We start from the raw sequence: 25,518 nt of genomic DNA on the forward strand, positions 1-25,518 counted from the left end.
GTGCTTCATCCTTTCTCCATGATACAGATATATAGGTCATGTAGCGATACTGCCAAATCACTGACACACCCAAATCAAAAGTGTTTGACGAAACAATTTTTGCTGTGACACGTATAAAGCTACTGAAGGGATATCAGCCCTGGAGTTACAGGAATCAAAGATGGACATACTCCACTGTCCCATCAGGCTATATCTACATACAAAAAGTACATATTATTTCAAGAGATGTAACGCATCATTTGTCAAGATATTGTGCTAAGAACTGGTAGCAGTCAGAGCTTAGAGGAAAATGTGAGTTTAGATCAATTTACAAAGATTCACTTTGTTATTGAGCTTCATTTAATGGCTTTGATCATCATTTAGGGTGCCTTCTGTGCGGAGTCTCATGTCCTCCCTGTGGTCGCGTGGGTTTCCTCCGGGTGCTCCGGTTTACTCCCACATCCCAAAGACATGCAGTAGGTGGATTGGACACTCTAAATTGGCCCTAGGTGTGAGTGTGTGCATGTGTGTGCCTTCTGTGGAAGGTTGGGCGCCGGGCTGGCAACTCGACACCGTAAAATTCCACTGCCAATCATGAGCGGACAGATGATCCGTTGTGGCGACCCCTGACCGGGAAAAGCCGAAAGAAGAAGAAGAAGATCATCATTTAGCAAAACAAAGAAAAAGAGACAAACTAGTAGCTGGTTGGATTGGACCTGGATTGATGACTTGATTTATGTTCGACTTTGTCTGGTGTTCTGAATAAAAACGTTTTTGTATCTCACCCCAGCTACTAGTTCATCTGTTTTCCTTTGTTTTACTTTTTTTTTTTTTGATGTTACTAGTGATGGTAGTTATTACTGTTTTAATCATCATCTAACAATTTCTACTTTAAAGATGGCTTCTGTTCTGCAGTACCAAGAAAAATATTTACAGGGGGAAAAAAATGTCTTATTTGTAAAGATAACTGGTTAACTCTTGAATCTTTTGATGACTGTTGTTAGCACATACCTGTCTTTGTCCACCACAGCTTTTCTCTCTAGTTCATATATAAGTTGCTTGCGTTCCTCTTCCTGCTTCTTTAAATGCTCTTCCAAAGCTACAAACTTTGCCATAAGATCTTCTTTCTGCACCCGGAATTCTTCCAGTGAGGCCAATTTCCCAGCTAAAAGACACAAAACCACTAATGAAGAAAATGCACTATTTCCCTAAAAGATAGAGAACAATTAATGCAATGTATATGAACACAAAAGTAACTGCATATAAAACAATGTATATGAACACAAAAGTAACTGCATATAAAACAATGTATATGAACACAAAAGTAACTGCATATAAAACAATGTAGATACAGAACAATTAATGCAATGTATATGAACACAAAAGTAACTGCATATAAAACAATGTATATGAACACAAAAGTAACTGCATATAAAACAATGTATATGAACACAAAAGTAACTGCATATAAAACAATGTAGATACAGAACAATTAATGCAATGTATATGAACACAAAATTAACTGCATATAAAACAATGTCGATACAGAACAATTAATGCAATGTACATGAACACAAAAGTAACTGCATATAAAACAATGTAGATACAGAACAATTAATGCAATGTATATGAACACAAAAGTAACTGCATATAAAACAATGTAAATACAGAACAATTAATGCAATGTATATGAACACAAAAGTAACTGCATATAAAACAATGTAGATACAGAACAATTAATGCAATATATATGAACACAAAAGTAACTGCATATAAAACAATGTAGATACAGAACAATTAATGCAATGTACATGAACACAAAAGTAACTGCATATAAAACAATGTAGATACAGAACAATTAATGCAATGTATATGAACACAAAAGTAACTGCATATAAAACAATGTAGATACAGAACAATTAATGCAATGTATATGAACACAGAAGTAACTGCATATAAAACAATGTAGATACAGAACAATTAATGCAATGTATATGAACACAAAAGTAACTGCATATAAAACAATGTAGATACAGAACAATTAATGCAATGTACATGAACACAAAAGTAACTGCATATAAAACAATGTATAGGAACACAAAAGTAACTGCATATAAAACAATGTATATGAACACAAAAGTAACTGCATATAAAACAATGTAGATACAGAACAATTAATGCAATGTATATGAACACAAAAGTAACTGCATATGAAACAATGTATATGAACACAAAAGTAACTGCATATAAAACAATGTAGATAGAGAACAATGAATGCAATGTATATGAACACAAAAGTAACTGCATATAAAACAATGTAGATAGAGAACAATTAATGCAATGTATATGAACACAAAAGTAACTGCATATAAAACAATGTAGATAGGGAACAACTAATGCAATGCATATGAACTCAAAAGTAACTGCATATAAAACAATGTAGATAGAGAACAATTAATGCAATGTATATGAACAGAAAAGTAACTGCATATAAAACAATGTAGATACAGAACAATTAATGCAATGTATATGAACAGAAAAGTAACTGCATATAAAGCAATGTAGATACAGAACAATTAATGCAATGTATATGAACACAAAAGTAACTGCATATAAAACAATGTAGATACAGAACAATTAATGCAATGTACCATGAATACAAATGTAACTGCATATAAAACAATGTATATGAACACAAAAGTAACTGCATATAAAACAATGTAGATACAGAACAATTAATGCAATGTATATGAACACAAAAGTAACTGCATATAAAACAATGTAGATACAGAACAATTAATGCAATGTACATGAACACAAAAGTAACTGCATATAAAACAATGTAGATACAGAACAATTAATGCAATGTATATGAACACAAAAGTAACTGCATATAAAACAATGTAGATACAGAACAATTAATGCAATGTATATGAACACAAAAGTAAATGCATATAAAACAATGTAGATACAGAACAATTAATGCAATGTATATGAACACAAAAGTAACTGTGTATAAAACAATGTATATGAACACAAAAGTAACCGCATATAAAACAATGTATATGAACACAAAAGTAACTGCATATAAAACCTGAAGATCAAAACTACACGTTCACTGTTACCAGGAATGCAGTCCAGGACACAATTAAGGAGCCTAGCCCAAATTCTCAATTGCACCCAAACACCATCTTATTAATAAAACTATGAAGAAACCAAGGCAGTCGACTTGTCTGGTACGACTGTTTATTAATATAACTAAAAATTTAAAACTTAGACAAGTTACAAAACGTAATAATTCCAAAACACTAAGCACTTTCACCCATCTCATCAGTGGGTTTCATCAGAGTAACTTCCTTTTAATACACTTCCTTAATATACCCTATCTAATTTGAGTTCCACAAATCAGCCTCTTTCATCAAATACATATTAATTAGAATGTGGTCATTTAAAATACAAGCTGTTTAGAATACAAGTTATTTAAAATTTATGCTTCAAATCCATTCTTGCTTAACACTTGACACGTAGACAAAATCATAACAAAATCAATGGCGATGATGTTTTAAATGGGGATATTTCTTTAACGGAGACAGAGGAACAACTTTACACTTTACATTCGACCCCTGGTGCATCTGAAAATTGTCCGCCAGGCATCAACGGAGCAGCAGCAGAGGATTGTCCGTCGACTAGCAATGGTTCGGGAGATTTCATTGGAGGAAGAGTACATCGATCAAAGAAAAGAAACAGTAGACAGGGTCTGACCTCCGAATACTACCACGAATGCTAGAGTGTGTATAGTGCTGGAATTACAAATAAACAGACTATGAACATCAAAGATTTACTCTCGGCTCCTACTTTTCCAACTATGGTTCGTAGTAACAAGGACATGGGCAATTTAAACAAGCAGCTGCAGGAATTCAAAAAGATACTGAGAAATTTTAAATCTTTACAGATGGACAATGTATACCTTGAGAGGTCATTAGAGTTAAAGCAAGTGCCTAAAGGACTTCGTATTTTTAAATTACCTTTTGGATTTGAACATGATTGTAAATTGTCTAAAGAACTGATAGAACTGTATGACAACACAGGTATGGAATTAATGAAATTAATTATTAAAAACAACAATAGTAAGCGAAATTGAATGAAACTTTAATAGGTTTAGATAGTAGTATACGAAGTGATTTGTTATTTGAATTCAACAAACACCGGTTAGATAGTATCATTATGGATATGGATAGGTTTGTGAATAAAGGTTTGGAAATAAAAAACAACAAATTTAACAGAGATACTAATGATTACAGTCAAAATAAGGCATATTCACACTTTAAGGAATTCAAACGTAGTAAATATGCCAAAGAAACTGAAACAGGGACTCAAAGTGCTGAAAATGAGGAGAGCTTGAATATTGAACAGCACAAAACAACAAACAATAAGAGTTCAAGGTCGAATTATGTTCCAAACCATAACAAACAGGATAGGATTTTTTTAGAGGAACCCACACTAAGGAGATCCGAACGCATTTGCGATCGGTACCAGGGTCATTATCAACAACAAGTAAGCAGGGACATGACGAGGTACAGAACAAATTCATATTACTGAATCACAGTGAAGAAATGATAGGGAATGATGGACTGTGTGGCAACATGGGAGATGGTTATATTGCCACAGGTCTAGAGTCCAGCAATCATAGTCATGTTCACGATGCTTATATGAACATTGAAGTAATTGAATTTAATACACATGTTAATGAAGAAGAACAGTTTTTCTATAATGATATTAGTTTGAATAACATAACAGAGAACAACATTTTTTTCCAACAGTGTTTACATTGTTCAACAATAGTGGATGGTGGATTCACAGTGTACAATTATACAGAAAAAGTACTTAGTAAAGATTACATTGATCTTTTTAAAAAAGGTTTTACCTTTGTCCCTAATTTTAAAACAGATATAGGTAAAATTATACTTAACTTAAAACTATATACCAGAAAATTGAACCTCAAAATGTTTTTTTCTACAAACGCTAACAAACATATTCAACCGGATTCTAGCTATTTTCAACTGAAAAGAAGAAGTACATTTATACCCCCACAAAATTCTATTATTTATTTATTTGAAATGTTATGTGACATGGAGTTTAGGAGAGTTTTGAAAAAACCAACAAAAATGCAAGACAATTTAACAGTAGCAGAGAGATTTTGTTTAAAGGAACTAACTGGCTCTGGGCAATACAGAATCATGAAACCAGACAAGGGAGGGGGGGGGGTTGTGGTAATGACGAAAAATGATTATTGTAACAAGATGTGTGACATGTTAAGTGATACTGACACGTACAAAAAGGTGTCAAGGTTTGAGATGAGTAGAGCCTACACTAAGTTAGATTGGCAGCTTTATGAACTACTAATGGATGGTGTTATAGACAAGGGGGAATATGACTATTTATTAGTAGAATTCCCTATCACACCGACTGTGTTTGGCATACCAAAAATTCACAAGAGTGTTGCCAACCCTCCATTTAGACCTATAGTCTCAGCCAAGGGATCTAAATTAGAGGCCGTTGCACATTATATAGACGTGAATTGTAAAAATATCTTGTCTAAACTACCACATATTCTTAAAGATTCCTGGCACTGTTTAGAAGTTATCAAAGAACACACAACCGTCATTAACAAGGACACTATTATGGTTACTATTGACATACTTAACTTGTTTTCGGTTATACCTCATGATTTGGGGCTAAGTATGTTCCAGGCAAGTCTGTCATCATTTGGTGACATGAGTATGGACAAAAAGAGAGTTGTTACTGATTTAATGGAAATAGTTTTAACAAACAATTATTTTTCTATGGAGGGTGAATTTTATAGACAAAAGGCAGGTGTAGCAATGCGGGCTAGATGTGCCCCAATGCATGCAAATTTAGTTTTACCGTGGTGGGAGAGCCAGAAGATTTTCACTTCTAAATTTTGGTAAAAAATTACTTTATACTTGAGATTTTTGGACGATATTCTAATCTTCTGGAATGGTGATGAGAAAGAAATTATGGATTTTTTAGCCTTCTTAGACACCATATCCTCTTTTTTGAAATTTACACATCACATATTCAAAAACAACTGTGAATACTTGGACATACTACTTCAAAAAAATGATGAAGGAATAAATTCTAATATTTTTAGGAAAAAAACTTATTCTAATTCCTTTTTACATTTTGACAGTTGTCACCCTTATTTTCAAAAAAAAGAATTTAGTAAAAGGCCAAATGGTGAGACTGTCTAGGATTCTAAGTGATGACAACAATTTTTATGTTGAAATTAACAAGCTTATTGAAATGTTCACAGAAAGGGGATATCCTATGCAATTACTTATGGAGACAAAGAAAGAAATAGTAACTAAAAGGAATTACAGTTTTAAACCTATTTTAAAATTTGGTTTTAACAAAGTTTTGAAAGATAAAATGAGCAACAGAGGAGAAGCATTTGTTATACTGTTTAATGAAACATCTGGTACAATGGTTAATATTTTGAAGGAAGTATGGATGAATGTGTTTAGCAACAAAGTAGAAGTTTTAAGTATTATTAGTAATAGTCCGAACATCACATACAGTAGAGGAAAGAACTTAAAAGACTATTTTGAGAATAACAGCAACAGACAATCATACAACAAATCTAAGATGAGTAAGTGTGGGGCTTGTAAAACATGCAGATTTATTAATGACGGTCCATATGTGATGATACAGAACTACAACAAATCTATGAAATGCCCAGGACATGTGAATTGTAACACAAAAATGGTGGTGTATTTAGCTACTTGTTTATCATGTCCAGCATTTTACGTAGGAAAAACTGTAAGAAAATTGAAAGACCATATAATGGAACACAATAGGGATATTAAAAATAAAAGATCTACTAATTTTTTATACGTACACAGTACTAAATGTGAGGATTTTAAAAGATTTATATTTTTTGTAATAGACAGGATTCCATACAATGTTAATAAGGGGGGGAGATGTCAACAACTTATTAGAAGCAAAAGAATGCCTATGGCAACTTGGACTCAATGCTAGCAGTATGCCAGGAATTAATGAACATGTCTCCATCTCCAGTATTTTAAAACACAAATCTTACTTAATATAATGGGTTTTTATATTTTTTAAAGCTGGAGAAATATTGTTATGCAATTATATATTTTTTAAAAATCTACAAAACATTCCAAAATATATTTATTAACTATAAAAAATAAAGAAGCTCAAGTGCTAAAACGAGGAAAGGTTGATTCTTAATCAGTCCAAATTCTTATTCAGTCCAAATAACGATGTCCCATAAGTCCTGATAAACAGATCAGTTTATTCACAAATAACATAGACACAGGGATAAGCGCTTTCACTAAGTTAGCTTCATCAGATCCTACAACTCTCTCCATAAATCAATGCTTTATAAGGTTTAACTTAATTTCTTAATACATTAATTAAAAACAGTTGCAAGCATTTAATTAGACAATCAGCATATCATTGATGCTGGATTATAAATGCAAGTAAATATCTAAGAACAATAAAATACGCTGCAAAACTACAATAAAAAATAATAAAATCATTGTAGTGAATATAGCTCATTTTATACATTATGACAAAAAACATTTATTATAAAAGCCCTTAATAGAAATAATAATATGTAAATGTATATTTAAACAAACATCTAAAATAAAACAATTTATATCTATGCATTATATGAGAGTAAGTACTGGACAAATATATATATATATATATATATATATATATATATAGATATATATATATATACACATAATAAAGTGACCACATCGTTATTTGGACTGAATAAGAATTTGGACTGATTAAGAATCAACCTTTCCTCGTTTTCGCACTTGAGCTTCTTTATTTTTTATATTTTATATTATTGTCACAAGTGCGTTAGTTCGTGACATAGCTACGTTGCTTTAGTTTTATATATTTATTAACTACAATACAACAATATATTATTTTAAATGATACGCATATGTATTTATTTATACATTTTATTGGTCCACCGCTACAAGATAAAACATTTGACAAGAAAGCATTTTATTTATATAATTATATATTTATTTATATAATTATATTTTATATTTATATTTATATTTTATATTGATATTTATATATAAAAATATATTTATACAACATACATATATATATATATATATATATATATATATATATATATATATATTTTTTTTTTTTTTTTTTAAGTATAGGTACAATGAGGCATTGATTTTGTTATGATTTTGTCTACGTGTTAAGTGTTAAGCAAGAATGGATTTGAAGCATAAATTTTAAATAACTTGTATTCTAAACAGCTTGTATTTTAAATGACCACATTCTAATTAAATATGTATTTGATGAAAGAGGCTGATTTGTGGAACTCAAATTAGATAGGGTATATTAAGGAAGTGTATTAAAAGGAAGTTACTCTGATGAAACCCACTGATGAGATGGGTGAAAGCGCTTAGTGTTTTGGAATTATTATGTTTTGTAACTTGCCTAAGTTTTAAGTTTTTAGTTATATTAATAAACAGTCGTACCAGACAAGTCGACTGCCTTGGTTTCTTCATAGTTTTATTTGTTGTATGTTCGTTATTTTACCATCTTATTAATGTACTGCATTTGTTTACCGGGAAAGTCCACTGGGCCTGAGAAGAGCCCATTTTCAGTGGAGGCCTGGGGAGAAAACCTCCACGTTTAATTACATACAAAAAATGTCACATAATAAATAAAAACAGTAGTAGCACATCAAATAATCAAGAATGACAAGACAGAGTAATGTGATAAAAACATTGAATCCAAAATGTCCACAAGTACACCAAGGTACCAAACGACACAGGAAGAATAAAACACAAGCATGTTTATTCCACAAAATGCAGAACTAAGCGCTTTCATCTGCATATAACACAAGACTTCTTCAGAGTTCAAATACACACCTTCCTATTTACAAATTAAATACTATTAATTAGGATCACAATGTACACCCCCAGCCAATGCAATTCCACATATTGAAACATACTGATTTTACAATAAATAACGCTGTATAAATAAAATCAAATATTAAAACAAATACACAGATGCAAATACTATTAAACACCTAAAATTATCTAGCAGCATATAAGGCTTTTAAGTATACGACTAATGGATATGTGTTCATTTATACCCGGGAATATTGTTGCATTACATTGCAGTTGCCACCATAATTCCCAGATCGCCACAAGTTCTTCCTAAGGGCCACCTCTTTTGTCCTTAACCACCTTCTCTAAGACAAAGAATTTAAAACTGTGTCCCAGATTACTGGATATATGCTTAAATAATGCATTATTCATATTAGAATTTTTGGTATCAAAACTGCTGATAAATTCTTTCCCTGAAATGCCTAATAGTTTTTCCTATGTAGGAAGCACAACATTGCTGAAACTGTGCTGCATAAATAACCCCCCCCCTCTACCTGGCAGTTATAATGGTGCTTAGAACATATATTCATTTATATTTGTCACCCTTCAGTATAAATTTGCATTGTCTGCAATGTCCACATTTATAAGTGTCTGACCTCCTATGGGTAGTAACATAATTATTTTCCATTCTATCAAACATATCTTTAAAGGAGAGACCTTTTCTAAAAACAATAATGAGTGTTGTCCCTAACACTAGGGGCATCTTGTTCAAGTATATGCCAATTCCTACAAAGAATTCTTATTATATCATCTTTCACATTAGTATAGGTCATAATAAATGCTTTACCCAAGTTATCTACTTCACTTTCCATGTTGTTTTCTTGTCTTTACATCACCCCTTCCATTAACAGGGGTGTATATATACCTGCATGTCTTATTTTTCACTTCACTATACACCTTCATCACTAATTCTGAAGGGTATGTCCTCCTATAAAACATCTGACATAATCTCACATTCTGCCTCAAAAATATCATTCATCAGCACCATCCATACTAGTCTAATAAACTGTCCTTTAACCACCCCCCTCTTTTGATGGAAGGGGTGATTACTAGAAAAATGTAACAACCCATTAGAGTATGTGGGTTTCCTATATATATATATATATATATATATATATATATATATATATATATATATATATATATATACACTAGCGAATAAATCCATTTTCCTATTATTGCTAATCTTGACATCTAAATATTGAATCGTATTATCATCTACTGTGAAGGTGTACTTAAGAAAATCCGTAATCATATTTAAATATGATGTAAAATCATCTATTTCTGATCTATGACCTGTCCATAAAACAAATATAATCTAAAAACTCATATATAATGACCAACAGGGGGTTGAAAAACCTCAAACAAAAACTTTTTATCCCATTGTAAAAGTACAATATTGGCAAAGATGGGGGCACATGCTGCCCCCATCACCATATCTTTCTTTGGAAAAAATAACCCCCATTATTTACATTTCAGTACTGTACGAGTCACATGTTCACCCAGGGGCAAGGTTTTTAAAGAGCCTTGTTAGCATACTGCAGGTCAGATTGCACAAACTCTCAATGGGGGATGACTGGAAGGTTTAAGACCTTACAGTTGACTGTCCTTTTGTTTTTTCTTCTCCCACCCGGGGACAATTAGATTTGCTGAATGACTGGATTTTACTCAGCAAGAGATCCTATCTTGCAAACCTGTGTTTAATTATTCAAGCCTAGGCAATAGTATGTTTGTTTCATGTTTGTTTCTACAAATCTTTTCCCTCCACTGTTTTTTTTCATATGGTCTGTTATTAGTGTTGCATGTTAGCGTGTCTGTATTCATGTATGTGCACTTTTATACTTATACTCATTTTGCAGCACAGCATTGCTTTAGACAGTTGTGCATTGCAAAGAAACATGTTGAGTAGCAAATGTCTGCAGCTATGGACATAAATCTAATCATTGTTGTAAAAGCATTTTCTCATTAGCTGATGCTGCATGTGGCCCTTCAGAAATAATACCATAGCTATCTGTCTAATACTGATTCTATCCTACTGAATTTCTTTTCTCACTTTTTCTACCATTCATTGTGTTAAAATGTTTTGAGCTTTCACACCTTCCCTGAATGTTTGACTGAAGTACAGTTAGTTTACACTGACCTAGCATTTAAAAGTTGAGGTACGTACATGCAGTCTGCATTTCCCCATATACTTTTCAGTACCATTCCTAGTATATTACAGTGGGTAATTACAGGGGTACTTTTACTAAGGCAGTAAAAATTAAGTTCTGCAACCAAAATATCATGCCATCGATTACCCTATATTTTGACAAGTTATAGTAGCTATTTTTCTATGTATGCATGTAAGACAGAATCTGTTTATATTCATATGGTTTGAAAGTAGCCTATACATGTTTTACTGACAGAGTTGCAGTTCAAGACATTCTTGGATATCTACAATTTCTGAATTAACTACATATATGATAATACAGATCTTTTACTGAAACTATGTATGCAGTGCACGTAACTGATTTAGAAGTGCACGTCAAGGTTACGACTGTAATTCTCTTCGTTTTCTCTAAGGGGTCCCTGTTGTGGCTGAGCTGCATTGCTGACCAGACTACTTACCCAGTAATCAAGTATGGAAACAAATCCCACAACTAAGCAAATGTGTGTCTGAGTACATGTTTAATATATATATATATATATATATATATATATATATATATATATATATATATATATAGTTATATACATACATACATACAATGAGAAAAGTAATGTAGTTCATGCTACCCCAAAGAACAGCACTGTAGAAAGTAGATTCAAGTCCAAAAAAATACCAGTGTGGTCACCACAGCTGTAGTCATAAAATGATTTTATTGAAGAATACATTCCTCAATAAAATTGTTTTATGACTACAGCCATGGTGACTGCACTGGTATATTTTGGGACTATATATATATATATATATATATATATATATATATATATATATATATATGGATCCCATTCACTTAATCGATAACACAGTTTGTCGAGTAACAGAAGATCGAACCCACTTCAGCGAAAGTGCACAGTATCGAAAGTGCACTTTTGGTGAAGCCGGTTACAGTGGGGATAAGGAAATATATCCTTTTCCCCACTGTAGTGCGATCTCGGAGTTAGTATATTTAAGTGGGGGGGGGGTGTGGGGGGCACAGCCCCCCTGCATAAACAGTTTCAAGTTATGTTTTTGTTTTTTTGATAATCGGCTTCAGCGAAAGTGCACTTTCGATGGTGTGCACTTTCGGTGAAGTGGGTTTGATCTTCTGTTACTCAACAAACTGTGTTGTCGATTAAGAGAAGTAGACCCATATATAGGTTTATAGGTAGGTCCTAGGCTATCAGCCCAAGGGCCTACGTAAGCCTAGCCAGCAAGGTACCATAGCTTACGCCACCCAAGAAAGTTATTTTCCTGTTCCACTGTTCAGCAGAGACACAGAAGTGATCCCCGGGGAGTATTTCCTATTTCCCATCCACTCATCAAGATTTTTCTTGAAGAGTGCTAATGAAAAACTTTGCTTGACATAGATGGGTAGCTTGTTCCAGAGTATAGGAAGTATCTGGGACAGGAACCTATCCCTCCAGTGTTTCCTGTTTATTGTGGTGACAGGTTTTAGGTCTCTAGAGCGTGTAGCTTGGAGGGATTGGGATTTCTTTAGGTGTAGCATGTCCAACAGCTCTGGGTTTGACATAGCTTTATATGTTAGACAGAGATCACCTCGGAGTAGGCGATATGCTACAGAGTAAAGCTGGAGTTTTTTGAGGCGGTCAGTGTAGGGCATTTGTTTGAGGCCAGTAATCCTCTTTGTGAGGCACTTCTGTGGCCTTTCCAGCTGCTGCAGATGTCTTGTGAGGTACAGTCCAAAAGGAGCGTTGTACTCTATAATGCGTCTAATGAGTGACGAGTAGAGGGGAACAATGACCTCTTTTTTCCTAGATGAGAACCCTTTTATGATGAGGTGTGCCACGTAGAAGGACTTCCCGACTACTGTGGCGATGTGACAAAGGAGACACTACTGCCCACCTGGGTCCCAAGGTCTTTTATCACACATTCGGTGTTAAGTAGATTGCTGCCTATGTGGTAGTTCATGAGTACAGAGTTTTTACCGAAGGGGATGACACTGCACTTTTTGGCATTGAGCTTGAGGCCATGGCTCTGACACCAGGCATCTGTCTCAGTGAGGCCCTTCTGTAGGATGTCCACATCATTTGGGGACTTGACTATGGCTCCTAGTTTGTAGTCATCTGCGAACTTTGTCAGCCAGAGGCCTTCTGTGTTAGCCTGTACTTCAGAGAAGTAGATACCAAACAGGAGAGGTCCTAGGACGGAACCCTGTGGCACTCCACTTGTCACTGCCTTGAGGTCAGATTTGGAGTCTGCAACTTTTACAGTGTGGGTTCTGTCAGTGAGCCAGTTGGCAACCCATCTTGTGACATAGGGATTTATACCTAGTTTAGTGAGTTTAGCTATAATTCCAGAATGGGGGATGGTGTTGAGGTCAAGATAGGCTATATGAACCACCTTATCCTCATCCACGGCTTTGGTGACTGCCTCAAAGAAGTCGATCAGGTTCAGGAGGCATGATCTGCCTTTCAAAAACCCGAACTGGGTGGTCTCCAGAGTTTGGAGGTTAACAATGTCTTTGTTTATGAGTTCCATGATGATACATTCCATGGCCTTGCAGACCAGGCTCGTCAGGCTAATAGGTCCCCTCTGTGGAGTGGGATAACTGTTGCTGTGCGCCATTCAGTGGGCACAATGCCTGATGTGAGGCTATTATTGAACATGGTGCTTAAGTGGGGAGCCGGTTCGTTCTGAAGATCATGTAAAACGCAGCTGGGATGTTGTCCGGTCCCATGGATGCTGTGTTTTTGGCTTTAGAGAGTGCAGCTTTTACCTGCGTAGTTGTGATTACAGGGATTCTGCATTCTTCCTGTATAGATATGGGCCCTTTAGGGGGTGAGAGGGGGGGTAAAGTTAGCACTGAACCAATCTGCCAAGATGTTGGCAATATCAGTTGGTTCTGTAGTTTTCGTGCGTTTGTGCTGCAACTCAGAGCAGATCTGGGTGTTGCCATCTAGATTCTTGACATAGCTATAGAATGCTTTGTGGCTGTCCTTGGATTTAGTGGCAATTTTGTTTTCGTAGCTAGCTTTGGAGGATCTTATAAGGGATCTCAGCTTCTTACTGAGGCTGACCAGGGAGCTCCTCCACTCATGAGATTTTACTCTCTTTTGCAATAGTTTCTTCCTTCTGTTATACAGTTTGTTTATGGCAGGGGACCACCAGATTGGCTTCCTTTTTTTGGAGGGTAGCGTCTTGGTTCTGTTTGGGATAGCACGATCCATGCATTCGTGTAAGTGCTTATAGAGTGCATTTGTGTAGGATTCAGCAGTTGTAACTGTATTGTCCATCTGCATGGGTGTCATGAAGTTCACCACTTCTGTCTTAAAAAGCATGAAATTGGCTTTGGAGAAAATTTTTACTATGGTTTCCTTAATGGGGGGTGGGGGCGGGATGTGGATATCAAGGGTGATAAGCTTATGGCCGGATCGGACCAACGAGGAGTTGACTTCAGGTGTGGAACACCGGTCACTCATGTTGGTAATGACTAGGTCTAAGATATTGTTGCCCCTGGTGGGGGTGTGGATAAGTTGATCTAGGGCATTGGAGTTTATGAATTCCACAAAGCGTTGAGCTAAGGAGTTGGTACACGAGTAATTTTCCCAGTTAATGGTGGGGTAGTTGAAGTCGCCCATTATTAGGGTGTTTGGTTGAACCCTAATATTTTCCAGTACATCAAGAAAAGAGGAGTGGGAATCCTGGGGCATGGTGGGGGATCTGTAGCAAGCTACAATTTGGATTGCAGTTTTGCCCAGAGTTAGTTGCACTTGGATAACCTCGGATGCATTATGTTGAGCAACTAGCCTGGAGATGTGGATATCATTAATGAATATGGACACACCTCTGCCTTTGGTGTTTCGGTCCAGGTTACATGGCCAAAAAGTGTGGTATGAGTTATAGCCTGATAGTGCAGGGGTGCTCTCTGGAGCCTTGAACCAGGTCTCAGTCACTGCACAGATATCGATGTTCTCCACTTTAAGTAAGTGCATTTTGAGATTTAGACTTCTAGCACTGAGTAGCATTACCTTCAGTTTTTGTCTGCCTGTTCCTGTTATGGTGGTGAATTTGTTATTTGAACCCTGCCTAAAAAAGGCACTATGGGGGCAGTGAGAGCCTTAGACAGTATCCGGAATCCCAGGGGCAACAGGTGCAGGCCATCTGTGGCAAAGCATCGTGGTCTGTCGACCATGTCATCCCAAGCAGACAGATACTGGATCCCCTTAGAATGACACCAGAAGCTTAACCAATTGCTGAAGTCAATCATTTTGTCCTTGTACTGCGGTATAATTCTGGACGATGGCAGAATGCTACTCCGGGCTAGGGTCACACCTGCCTGGGCTACAAGATTGAAGAGCTCTTCCATGTCTTTTTTCATGTAGTCCAGGGAGGTATGTCTCAGGTCGTTCACACCAACATGGACAATGACAGAGTCACAGTTGTACTTGGTGTGGAGTGACCTGAGTGCGTGGGTTATGTGGTGGATCCTGGCATCTGACAGGCAGCTGACAGTAACCTTCTCCTTGTCTAACCTGGTGAGTGGGACATCAGTGTGCCAGACTATAGAGTCACCTATGACTAGTGTGTTGGGTACGTTGTTTTGCCTTATTGGCTGTGGTTGAGAGGCACACTGAGTCTGTGGACTATGTGTCATTTGGGTTGTGTTGGGGGATGGAGGTTGCTTGCGTTTCTGCTTTGGAGGTCTCTGTTGCTTAAACAGATTATTATTGAGAGCCTCTGCAAATGTTTTCGTGTTACTGTGTATGGATTTTGATGGTGTAGATTTAGTGAGACTGAGTGTGGTGTGGTGTAAATGTTTACCTTTTCCTCATGACTGTCAAGTTCAGTCTTGGTTAGAGAGAACTTTACCTCCAGTTTGGCTAGATAAGTGCATCTCTCACAGGTTGTAGTGTTGGGTGGTAGGAGGAGAGGGTTGTCAGTGTACATGAGGCAATTTCTACATTGCCCCAAGATGCCCAGATTCATCAGACAGACTGGAGAGAACACTGGGAGCTGACCCTTGGACATGCCTGAATAAAAAACTATTTTGCTCTAGATAAGTGAGGAAAGTGAGTACAAGAGCTGTTTTTCTGTAAGCAAGTGAGGAAAGTAAGTACAAAAACTGTTTTCCTCTAGGTAATGAGGAAGATAGAGTGCTGTAGTAATTAGTAGCTTATTTAGTGCTTACAAGTTCTGAACAAGTGCTGAGCATGAACAAGCAAATTTAAGTGCTAAAACTAAGAATTTGTATCTGCACTAGACGAGTTACAGGACAGAAACAAGTGTAAATGCAGGCTTTCAAATCAGAAAGTTGAGAGAGATGGAAGAGATTGCCCAAACGGCCAGTAACTACAATTTCTGGGCCAGAACCACTCCTTATGTGGTAGACAGGTTACCTAGTGCTTACCATTCCCATTGATAAACTAGAAGGCTTCTCTCCAACACAGAAAGGCTTGGGGGGCTCAGAAGCTTACATACAGTCCTGGATACAGCAAATCTGTATCTGGAACACTAGTTACAGGAAAGGTAGGAAACAGGCTTACAGTTTTTTTTTTTTTTTTTTTTACAGCAAAGTAGCAAAAACAGTAGTAAAAACAATTCACATGCAGTGCAAGCTAGCACACTTGAGTATGCAGCAATATTAGACCAAACACAGTTTAACAAATGCAATTAAATTAAAAAGGACTAAAAGCAAGTGCAGAAAGAGTTTATTAGGTAGAATGTGGTAAAGAGATGGGACTGGGGGAGTGTCCCAGATCAAATCTACAGTGGGGCAGGGAATTACAAAAGCCACCAAATTTAAACTACAAGCCAAAAATAGGGATGGTGGGTGGGACAAAACAGTTTCAACAGAGATCTAAGCAACAACTAACAGTACAAACTTTAAAACCAAAAAATATTCTCAGCTCTGTATATTTGCCGATCAGTCTCTCAGAACAGAGACAACAGTTTCAACACAGATCTAAGCAACAATTAAACTCTATAACCAAAAAAAATATACTCAGCTCTGTATAATTGCAGATAATCTGTAAGGAAGTCTCTCAGAACACAGGTACCAGCGGTATATATATATATATATATATATATATATATATGTATATATAGTTTACTCTCAAAATTTGGGACAGCAGTTACGCGAACTGTGTTGGTCAAGTTCATGTAAAGCTGATGCAGAAAATATTCAACTGCACATCAGCGAATGCTAGTTTGCACTCTCAGTTGTGAAGTCAATGCTCTGACTGGAGATTGCACTACAGTGGGGACTGGATCATTTACCCTTTTCCTCTCTGTAGTTCAATCTTGGAGTTGGAATATACAATTAACAGCGGATGTGGGGTGCAGGGGGGCTTGCCCCCCTGCAAAACATTTGTAGGGCATCAAGGTAAGTTAGGTAATGTCGATAATGTTGAATTTGAATTATCAACATTACCACTTTCACTGTTGTGAGTGAACAATGTTTTCGCTGTTTTACTTTCTACCTTTTTTTAAGTTACTACTCTAAGAAATGTCTTTCAGAATTCTGATGGTACACACACACACACACAGATTTGTGTGTGTGTGTGTGTGTATATGGAACTTGGTAGCACTCTACATTCTGAGATAATCGTTTAGCTAAGCAAACTAAATGTAAACTCTCATGTTACCTGCTATATGACAAACTGGCTAATTAATGGTCATACGCAATTCTATTAGATGGGAGGCATGCTCTCTTCAAAAAAGTGCATTCACCTGTGGTATCCCCTAGTGATTACTTTACCACTGTCAAGGCTGACATCAAGCGCTTGTAGTGTCGCTACCTCACCATCTCACTTACACATTTTTCAGAAGGAACTAGCATGCAACAATAACTGATGCCTGAGGCACATGCTAAAACTACATGCCAAGAAATGTAGCACCAACATAATGTCTTTAGCCAAAACTGATGCTGTCATTAGGGACCTGAGCAATTTCACTGACGATAAGTTATCCTTTGACAGTTATATATTCATTAATGCTAGGAAATAGAGTATAATGACCCCTGTGTTATGTACTTGTCTAAGCACATGACACAGCTTGAGTGACTGCAGTGTTTTCTCATTACAATAAACAAGGGTATGTCTTTCTTGAGTTACCCAGATGGGCTTCAAGCAGTTTCTCTTTTCTGTTTTACTGTACACTCCAGAGAGGTAATCTCTGCCAAACCTACATAGCCCTAAACGGATCTGGTCCACTGTCACCAGCTGCATATTTGCAGAACTAGTAACATCCAAATCACCTGTTCAAGAGAACTTTTCTTCTACCAAAACATAAACATGGCTGGCTGGCAAGATAGCTACATATCCCACACAATCCTCGTTAACAGAATAGATTTTATTTGGAAGTGGCTCCCTGACCCCATTTAAGCATAACCTGGGTCATAACTCTGGATCTCACCCAGTTCGGGTTTGTGAAAGGCAGATCATGCCTCCTGAACCTGATCAACTTCTTTGAGGCAGTCACCAAAGCCGTAGATGAGGGTAAGGTGGTTCACACAGCCTATCTTGACCTCGCCAAGGCTTTTGATACCATCCCCCAATTCTGGCCATCCCCCAATTCTGGAATTATAGTTAAACTCACTAAACTAGGTATAAATCCCTACGTCACAAGATGGGTTGCCAACTGGCTCACTGACAGAACTCACAATGTAAAAGTTGCAGACTCCAAATCTGACCTCAAAGCAGTGACAAGTGGAGTACCACAGGGTTCCGTCCTGGGACCTCTCCTGTTTGGTATCTACTTCTCTGAAGTACAGGCTAACACAGAAGGCCTCTGGCTAACGAAGTTCGCAGATGACTGCAAACTAGGAGCCATAGTCAAGTCCCCAAATGATGTGGACATCCTACAGAAGGGCCTCGCTGAGACAGATGCCTGGTGTCAGTGCCATGGCCTCAAGCTCAATGCCAAAAAGTGCAGTGTCATCCCCTTTGGTAAAAACTCTGTACACATGAACTACCACATAGGCAGCAATCTACTTAACACTGAATGTGTGATAAGAGACCTTGGGACCCTGGTAGACAGTAGTCTCTCCTTTGATAGTCACATCACCAGAGTAGTCAGGAAGTCCTTCTACGTGGCACACCTCATCATAAAAGGGTTCTCATCCAAGAAAAAAGTGGTCATTGATCCTCTCTACTCGACACTCATTAGACCCATTATAGAGTACAACGCCCCTTTTGGAATGTACCTCACAAGACATCTGCAGCAGCTGGAAAGGCCACAGAAGTACCTCACAAAGAGGATTACTGGCCTCAAACAAATGCCCTACACTGACCATCTCAAAAAACTCCAGCTTTACTCCATAGCATATCACCTACTCTGAGGTGATCTCTGCCTAACATATAAAGCTATGTCAAACCCGGAGCTGTTGGACATGCTACACCTAAAGAAATCCCAATCCCTCCCAGCTACACGCTCTAGGGACCTAAACCTTGTCACCACAATAAACAGGACATGCTGGATGGATAGATTCCTGTCCCAGAGACTTCCCATACTCTGGAACAGGCTACCCATCTATGTCAAGCAAAGTTCTTCATTAGCAGTCTTCAAGAAAAATCTTGATGAGTGGATGGGAAATAGGAAATACACCCCGGGGATCACTTCTGTGTCTCTGCTCGACAGTGGCACAGGAAAATAACTTTCTTGAGTGGCGTAAGCCAGGGAACCTTGTTGGCTAGGCTTATGTAGGCCCTTGGGCCGATAACCAAGTACCTACCTATGAACCTACATGCATGAATGGGCAATTGTAAATACAGCCCTGTTCTTGCCCCTGAATCTGTCATTGAAAGGGGCATACCTCTCAACTGTCCAGATTTTTACCTTGTAATTTTGGTCTGTTTCTCATTAAATTGTGGTTTTCTGTCAAATCACTGGAAACTAATTGAGGGTTGAAGTCAGAAAAAAATGTTAGACATTTGAGTTTCAGTCTTCATAACCCTCAGAAGAATTAGTCCTAATGCAAAATCTGTTGTTCTACCTCTTAAGTTTGTAAGAGCAATATTTAAAAAGGATCCCTATTTTTTGGCCTTTCTCCCCCATTATTTATGGTTTTGTCTAGATTTCTTACTCTAAGAGGTTGAGAGGTATGGGAAGGGGTCTAAAACTACATATAAATTAGTCATGCCAATAGGCACTTACAATACGGGCTGTTGTGGCTAGGCTATTGGTGCGCCTCTGGATCAATGGCCTACTATTAACCCCTTGAATGTATTAACCTAAATGTGCACACTTCTTTCATTTTGGCATCACCATGTTAGCAAACCAGTATCGTTGACCAGATCTATGAATGTTATTCACAAACCTATTAACCACTTCTGTAGATGTGCTACATGATGGCATCACATAACACAGTGTTGTGTAGTTCAGACAAGTGCCAACACCTAAAAACATATCCTGGTGCAGTACTGTCATCTTGGAAGACATAGCATGACATAAATCAGCATCATAATTTACGTAAGGCCTGCCGGTGCACTTCTACATGACCTCAACTATACAAGCACACCCCAGCCCCTGAATGAGAAACTGTCTACTCGTACAAAATACATTGCCTTGACAGCTAGACTGCAGATCTCATGCCAGTGACAGAACAGTGTTCCCACTCATTACGTTCAACCTATGAACGTCACCTCTGGTGATGCTCTCATTGCTCTGCACTGATAAGCCCTACAGTGTTCCCACTCATTACGTCACCTCTGGTGATGCTCTCATTGCTCTGCACTGATAAGCCCTACAGTGTTACCACTCATTACGTCACCTCTGGTGATGCTCTCATTGCTCTGCACTGATAAGCCCTACAGTGTTCCCACTCATTACGTCACCTCTGGTGATGCTCTCATTGCTGTGCACAGATGATAAGCCCTACAGTGTTCCCACTCATGATGTCCCCTCTGGTAATGCTCTCATTGCTGTGCACTGATAATAAGCCCTACAGTGTTTCCACTCATTATGTCACCTATGGTGATGCTCTCAATGCTGTGCACTGATGATAAGCCCTACAGTGTTCACCCTCATTACGTCACCTCTGGTGATGCTCTCATTGCTCTGCACTGATAAGCCCTACAGTGTTCCCACTCATTACGTCGTTTCTGGTGATGCGTTCATTGTTTTGCACTGATAAACCCTACAGTGTTCCCACTCATTACGTCACCTCTGGTGATGCTCTCATTGCTCTGCACTGATAAGCCCTACAGTGTTCCCACTCATTACATCACCTCTGGTGATGTTCTCATTGCTCTGCACTGATAAGCCATACAGTGTTCCCCCTCATTACGTCACCTCTGGTGATGCTCTCATTGCTCTGCACTGATAAGCCCTACAGTGTTCCCACTCATTATGTCACCTCTGGTGATGCTCTCATTGCTCTGCACTGATAAGCCCTACAGTGTTCCCACTCATTACGTCACCTCTGGTGATGCTCTCATTGCTCTGCACTGATAAGCCCTACAGTGTTACCACTCATTACGTCACCTCTGGTGATGCTCTCATTGCTCTGCACTGATAAGCCCTACAGTGTTCCCACTCATTACGTCACCACTGGAGATGCTGTCATTGCTCTGCACAGATAAGCCCTACAGTGTTCCCACTCATTACATCACCTCTGGTTATGCGTTCATTGTTTTACACTGATAAACCCTACAGTGTTCCCACTCATTATGTCACCTCTGGTGATGCTCTCATTGCTCTGCACTGATGAGCCCTACAGTGTTCCCACTCATTACATCACCTCTGGTGATGCTCCCATTGCACTGCACTGATAAGCCCTACAGTGTTCCCACTCATTACGTCACCTCTGGTGATGCTCTCATTGCTCTGCACTGATAAGCGCTACAGTGTTCCCACTCATTACGTCACCTCTGGTGATGCTCTCATTGCTCTGCACTGATAAGCCCTACAGTGTTCCCCCTCATTACCTCACCTCTGGTGATGCGCTCATTGTTCTGTACTGATAAGCCCTACAGTGTTCCCACTCATTATGTTACCTCCGGTGATGCTCTCATTGCTGTGCACTGATGATAAGCCCTACAGTGTTCACCCTCATTACGTCACCTCTGGTGATGCTCTCATTGCTGTGCACAGATGATAAGCCCTACAGTGTTCCCACTCATGATGTCCCCTCTGGTAATGCTCTCATTGCTGTGCACTGATGATAAGCCCTACAGTGTTTCCACTCATTATGTCACCTATGGTGATGCTCTCAATGCTGTGCACTGATAAGCCCTACAGTGTTCCCACTCATTACATCACCTCTGGTGATGCTCCCATTGCACTGCACTGATAAGCCCTACAGTGTTCCCACTCATTACGTCACCTCTGGTGATGCTCTCATTGCTCTGCACTGATAAGCGCTACAGTGTTCCCACTCATTACGTCACCTCTGGTGATGCTCTCATTGCTCTGCACTGATAAGCCCTACAGTGTTCCCCCTCATTACCTCACCTCTGGTGATGCGCTCATTGTTCTGTACTGATAAGCCCTACAGTGTTCCCACTCATTATGTTACCTCCGGTGATGCTCTCATTGCTGTGCACTGATGATAAGCCCTACAGTGTTCACCCTCATTACGTCACCTCTGGTGATGCTCTCATTGCTGTGCACAGATGATAAGCCCTACAGTGTTCCCACTCATGATGTCCCCTCTGGTAATGCTCTCATTGCTGTGCACTGATAAGCCCTACAGTGTTCACCCTCATTACGTCACCTCTGGTGATGCTCTCATTGCTCTGCACTGATAAGCCCTACAGTGTTCCCACTCATTACATCGTTTCTGGTGATGCGTTCATTGTTTTGCACTGATAAACCCTACAGTGTTCCCACTCATTACGTCACCTCTGGTGATGCTCTCATTGCTCTGCACTGATAAGCCCTACAGTGTTCCCACTCATTACGTCACCTCTGGTGATGTTCTCATTGCTCTGCACTGATACGCCCTACAGTGTTCCACTCATTACGTCATCTCTGGTGATGCTCTCATTGCTCTGCACTGATAAGCCCTACAGTGTTACCACTCATTACGCCACCTCTGGTGATGCTCTCATTGCTCTGCACTGATAAGCCCTACAGTGTTCCCACTCACCGCGCCACCTCTGGTGATGCCCTCATTGCTCTCCACTGATAAGCGCCACAGTGTTCCCCTCATTACGTCACCTCTGGTGATGCTCTCATTGCTCTGCACTGATAAGCCCTACAGTGTTCCCCCTCATTACATCACCTCTGGTGATGCGCTCATTGTTCTGCACTGATAAGCCCTACAGTGTTCCAACTCATTATGTTACCTCTGGTGATGCTCTCATTGCTGTGCACTGATGATAAGCCCTACAGTGTTCACCCTCATTACGTCACCTCTGGTGATGCTCTCATTGCTGTGCACAGATAAGCCCTACAGTGTTCCCACTCATGATGTCCCCTCTGGTGATGCTCTCATTGCTGTGCACTGATGATAAGCCCTACAGTGTTTCCACTCATTATGTCACCTATGGTGATGCTCTCAATGCTGTGCACTGATAAGCCCTACAGTGTTCACCCTCATTACGTCACCTCTGGTGATGCTCTCATTGCTCTGCACTGATTAGCCCTACAGTGTTCCCACTCATTACGTCACCTCTGGTGATGTTCTCATTGCTCTGCACTGATACGCCCTACAGTGTTCCACTCATTACGTCACCTCTGGTGATGCTCTCATTGCTCTGCACTGATAAGCCCTACAGTGTTACCACTCATTACGTCACCTCTGGTGATGCTCTCATTGCTCTGCACTGATAAGCCCTACAGTGTTCCCACTCACTGCGTCACCTCTGGTGATGCCCTCATTGCTCTCCACTGATAAGCGCTACAGTGTTCCCCCTCATTACGTCACCTCTGGTGATGCTCTCATTGCTCTGCACTGATAAGCCCTACAGTGTTCCCCCTCATTACATCACCTCTGGTGATGCGCTCATTGTTCTGCACTGATAAGCCCTACAGTGTTCCAACTCATTATGTTACCTCTGGTGATGCTCTCATTGCTGTGCACTGATGATAAGCCCTACAGTGTTCACCCTCATTACGTCACCTCTGGTGATGCTCTCATTGCTGTGCACAGATAAGCCCTACAGTGTTCCCACTCATGATGTCCCCTCTGGTGATGCTCTCATTGCTGTGCACTGATGATAAGCCCTACAGTGTTTCCACTCATTATGTCACCTATGGTGATGCTCTCAGTGCTGTGCACTGATAAGCCCTACAGTGTTCACCCTCATTACGTCACCTCTGGTGATGCTCTCATTGCTCTGCACTGATTAGCCCTACAGTGTTCCCACTCATTACGTCGCCTCTGGTGATGCGTTCATTGCTTTGCACTGATAAACCCTACAGTGTTCCCACTCATTATGTCATCTCTGGTGTTGCTCTCATTGCTCTGCACTGATAAGCCCTACAGTGTTCCACTCATTACGTCACCTCTGGTGATGCGCTCATTGTTCTGCACTGATAAACCCTACAGTATAAGCCCTACAGTGTTCCCCCTCATTACATCACCTCTGGTGATGCTCTCATTGCTCTGCACTAATAATCCCTACAGTGTTTCCACTCATTATGTCACCTATGGTGATGCTCTCATTGCTGTGCACTGATGATAGGCCCTACAGTGTTCCCCCTCATAACGTCACCTCTGGTGATGCGCTCATTGTTCTGCACTGATAAACCCTACAGTGTTCCCACTCATTATGTCACCTCTGGTGATGCTCTCATTGCTCTGCACTGATGAGCCCTACAGTGTTCCCACTCATTACATCACCTCTGGTGATGCTCCCATTGCACTGCACTGATAAGCCCTACAGTGTTCCCACTCATTACGTCACCTCTGGTGATGCTCTCATTGCTCTGCACTGATAAGCGCTACAGTGTTCCCACTCATTACGTCACCTCTGGTGATGCTCTCATTGCTCTGCACTGATAAGCCCTACAGTGTTCCCCCTCATTACCTCACCTCTGGTGATGCGCTCATTGTTCTGTACTGATAAGCCCTACAGTGTTCCCCCTCATTACCTCACCTCTGGTGATGCGCTCATTGTTCTGTACTGATAAGCCCTACAGTGTTCCCACTCATTATGTTACCTCCGGTGATGCTCTCATTGCTGTGCACTGATGATAAGCCCTACAGTGTTCACCCTCATTACGTCACCTCTGGTGATGCTCTCATTGCTGTGCACAGATGATAAGCCCTACAGTGTTCCCACTCATGATGTCCCCTCTGGTAATGCTCTCATTGCTGTGCACTGATGATAAGCCCTACAGTGTTTCCACTCGTTATGTCACCTATGGTGATGCTCTCAATGCTGTGCACTGATAAGCCCTACAGTGTTCACCCTCATTACGTCACCTCTGGTGATGCTCTCATTGCTCTGCACTGATAAGCCC

General features: G+C 39.2%; 1 protein-coding gene across 1 annotated transcript in view; it reads right to left on the minus strand.

Moving 5' to 3' along the window:
• The window catches only part of LOC122790465 (cilia- and flagella-associated protein 157-like), a 1,902,466-nt gene that overhangs the window by 990,264 nt on the left and 886,684 nt on the right, over window positions 1-25,518 (minus strand). Inside the window, exon 3 of the mRNA XM_044058010.1 lies at window positions 991-1,144. Within this exon, the coding sequence (XP_043913945.1) occupies window positions 991-1,144 (154 nt within the window). The remainder of the gene's footprint in view (window positions 1-990; window positions 1,145-25,518) is intronic.

The sequence above is a fragment of the Protopterus annectens genome, chromosome 16.part0 (assembly GCF_019279795.1).
Source record: "Protopterus annectens isolate FY-2018-M chromosome 16.part0, PAN1.0, whole genome shotgun sequence".
Lineage (NCBI taxonomy): Eukaryota > Metazoa > Chordata > Ceratodontiformes > Protopteridae > Protopterus > Protopterus annectens.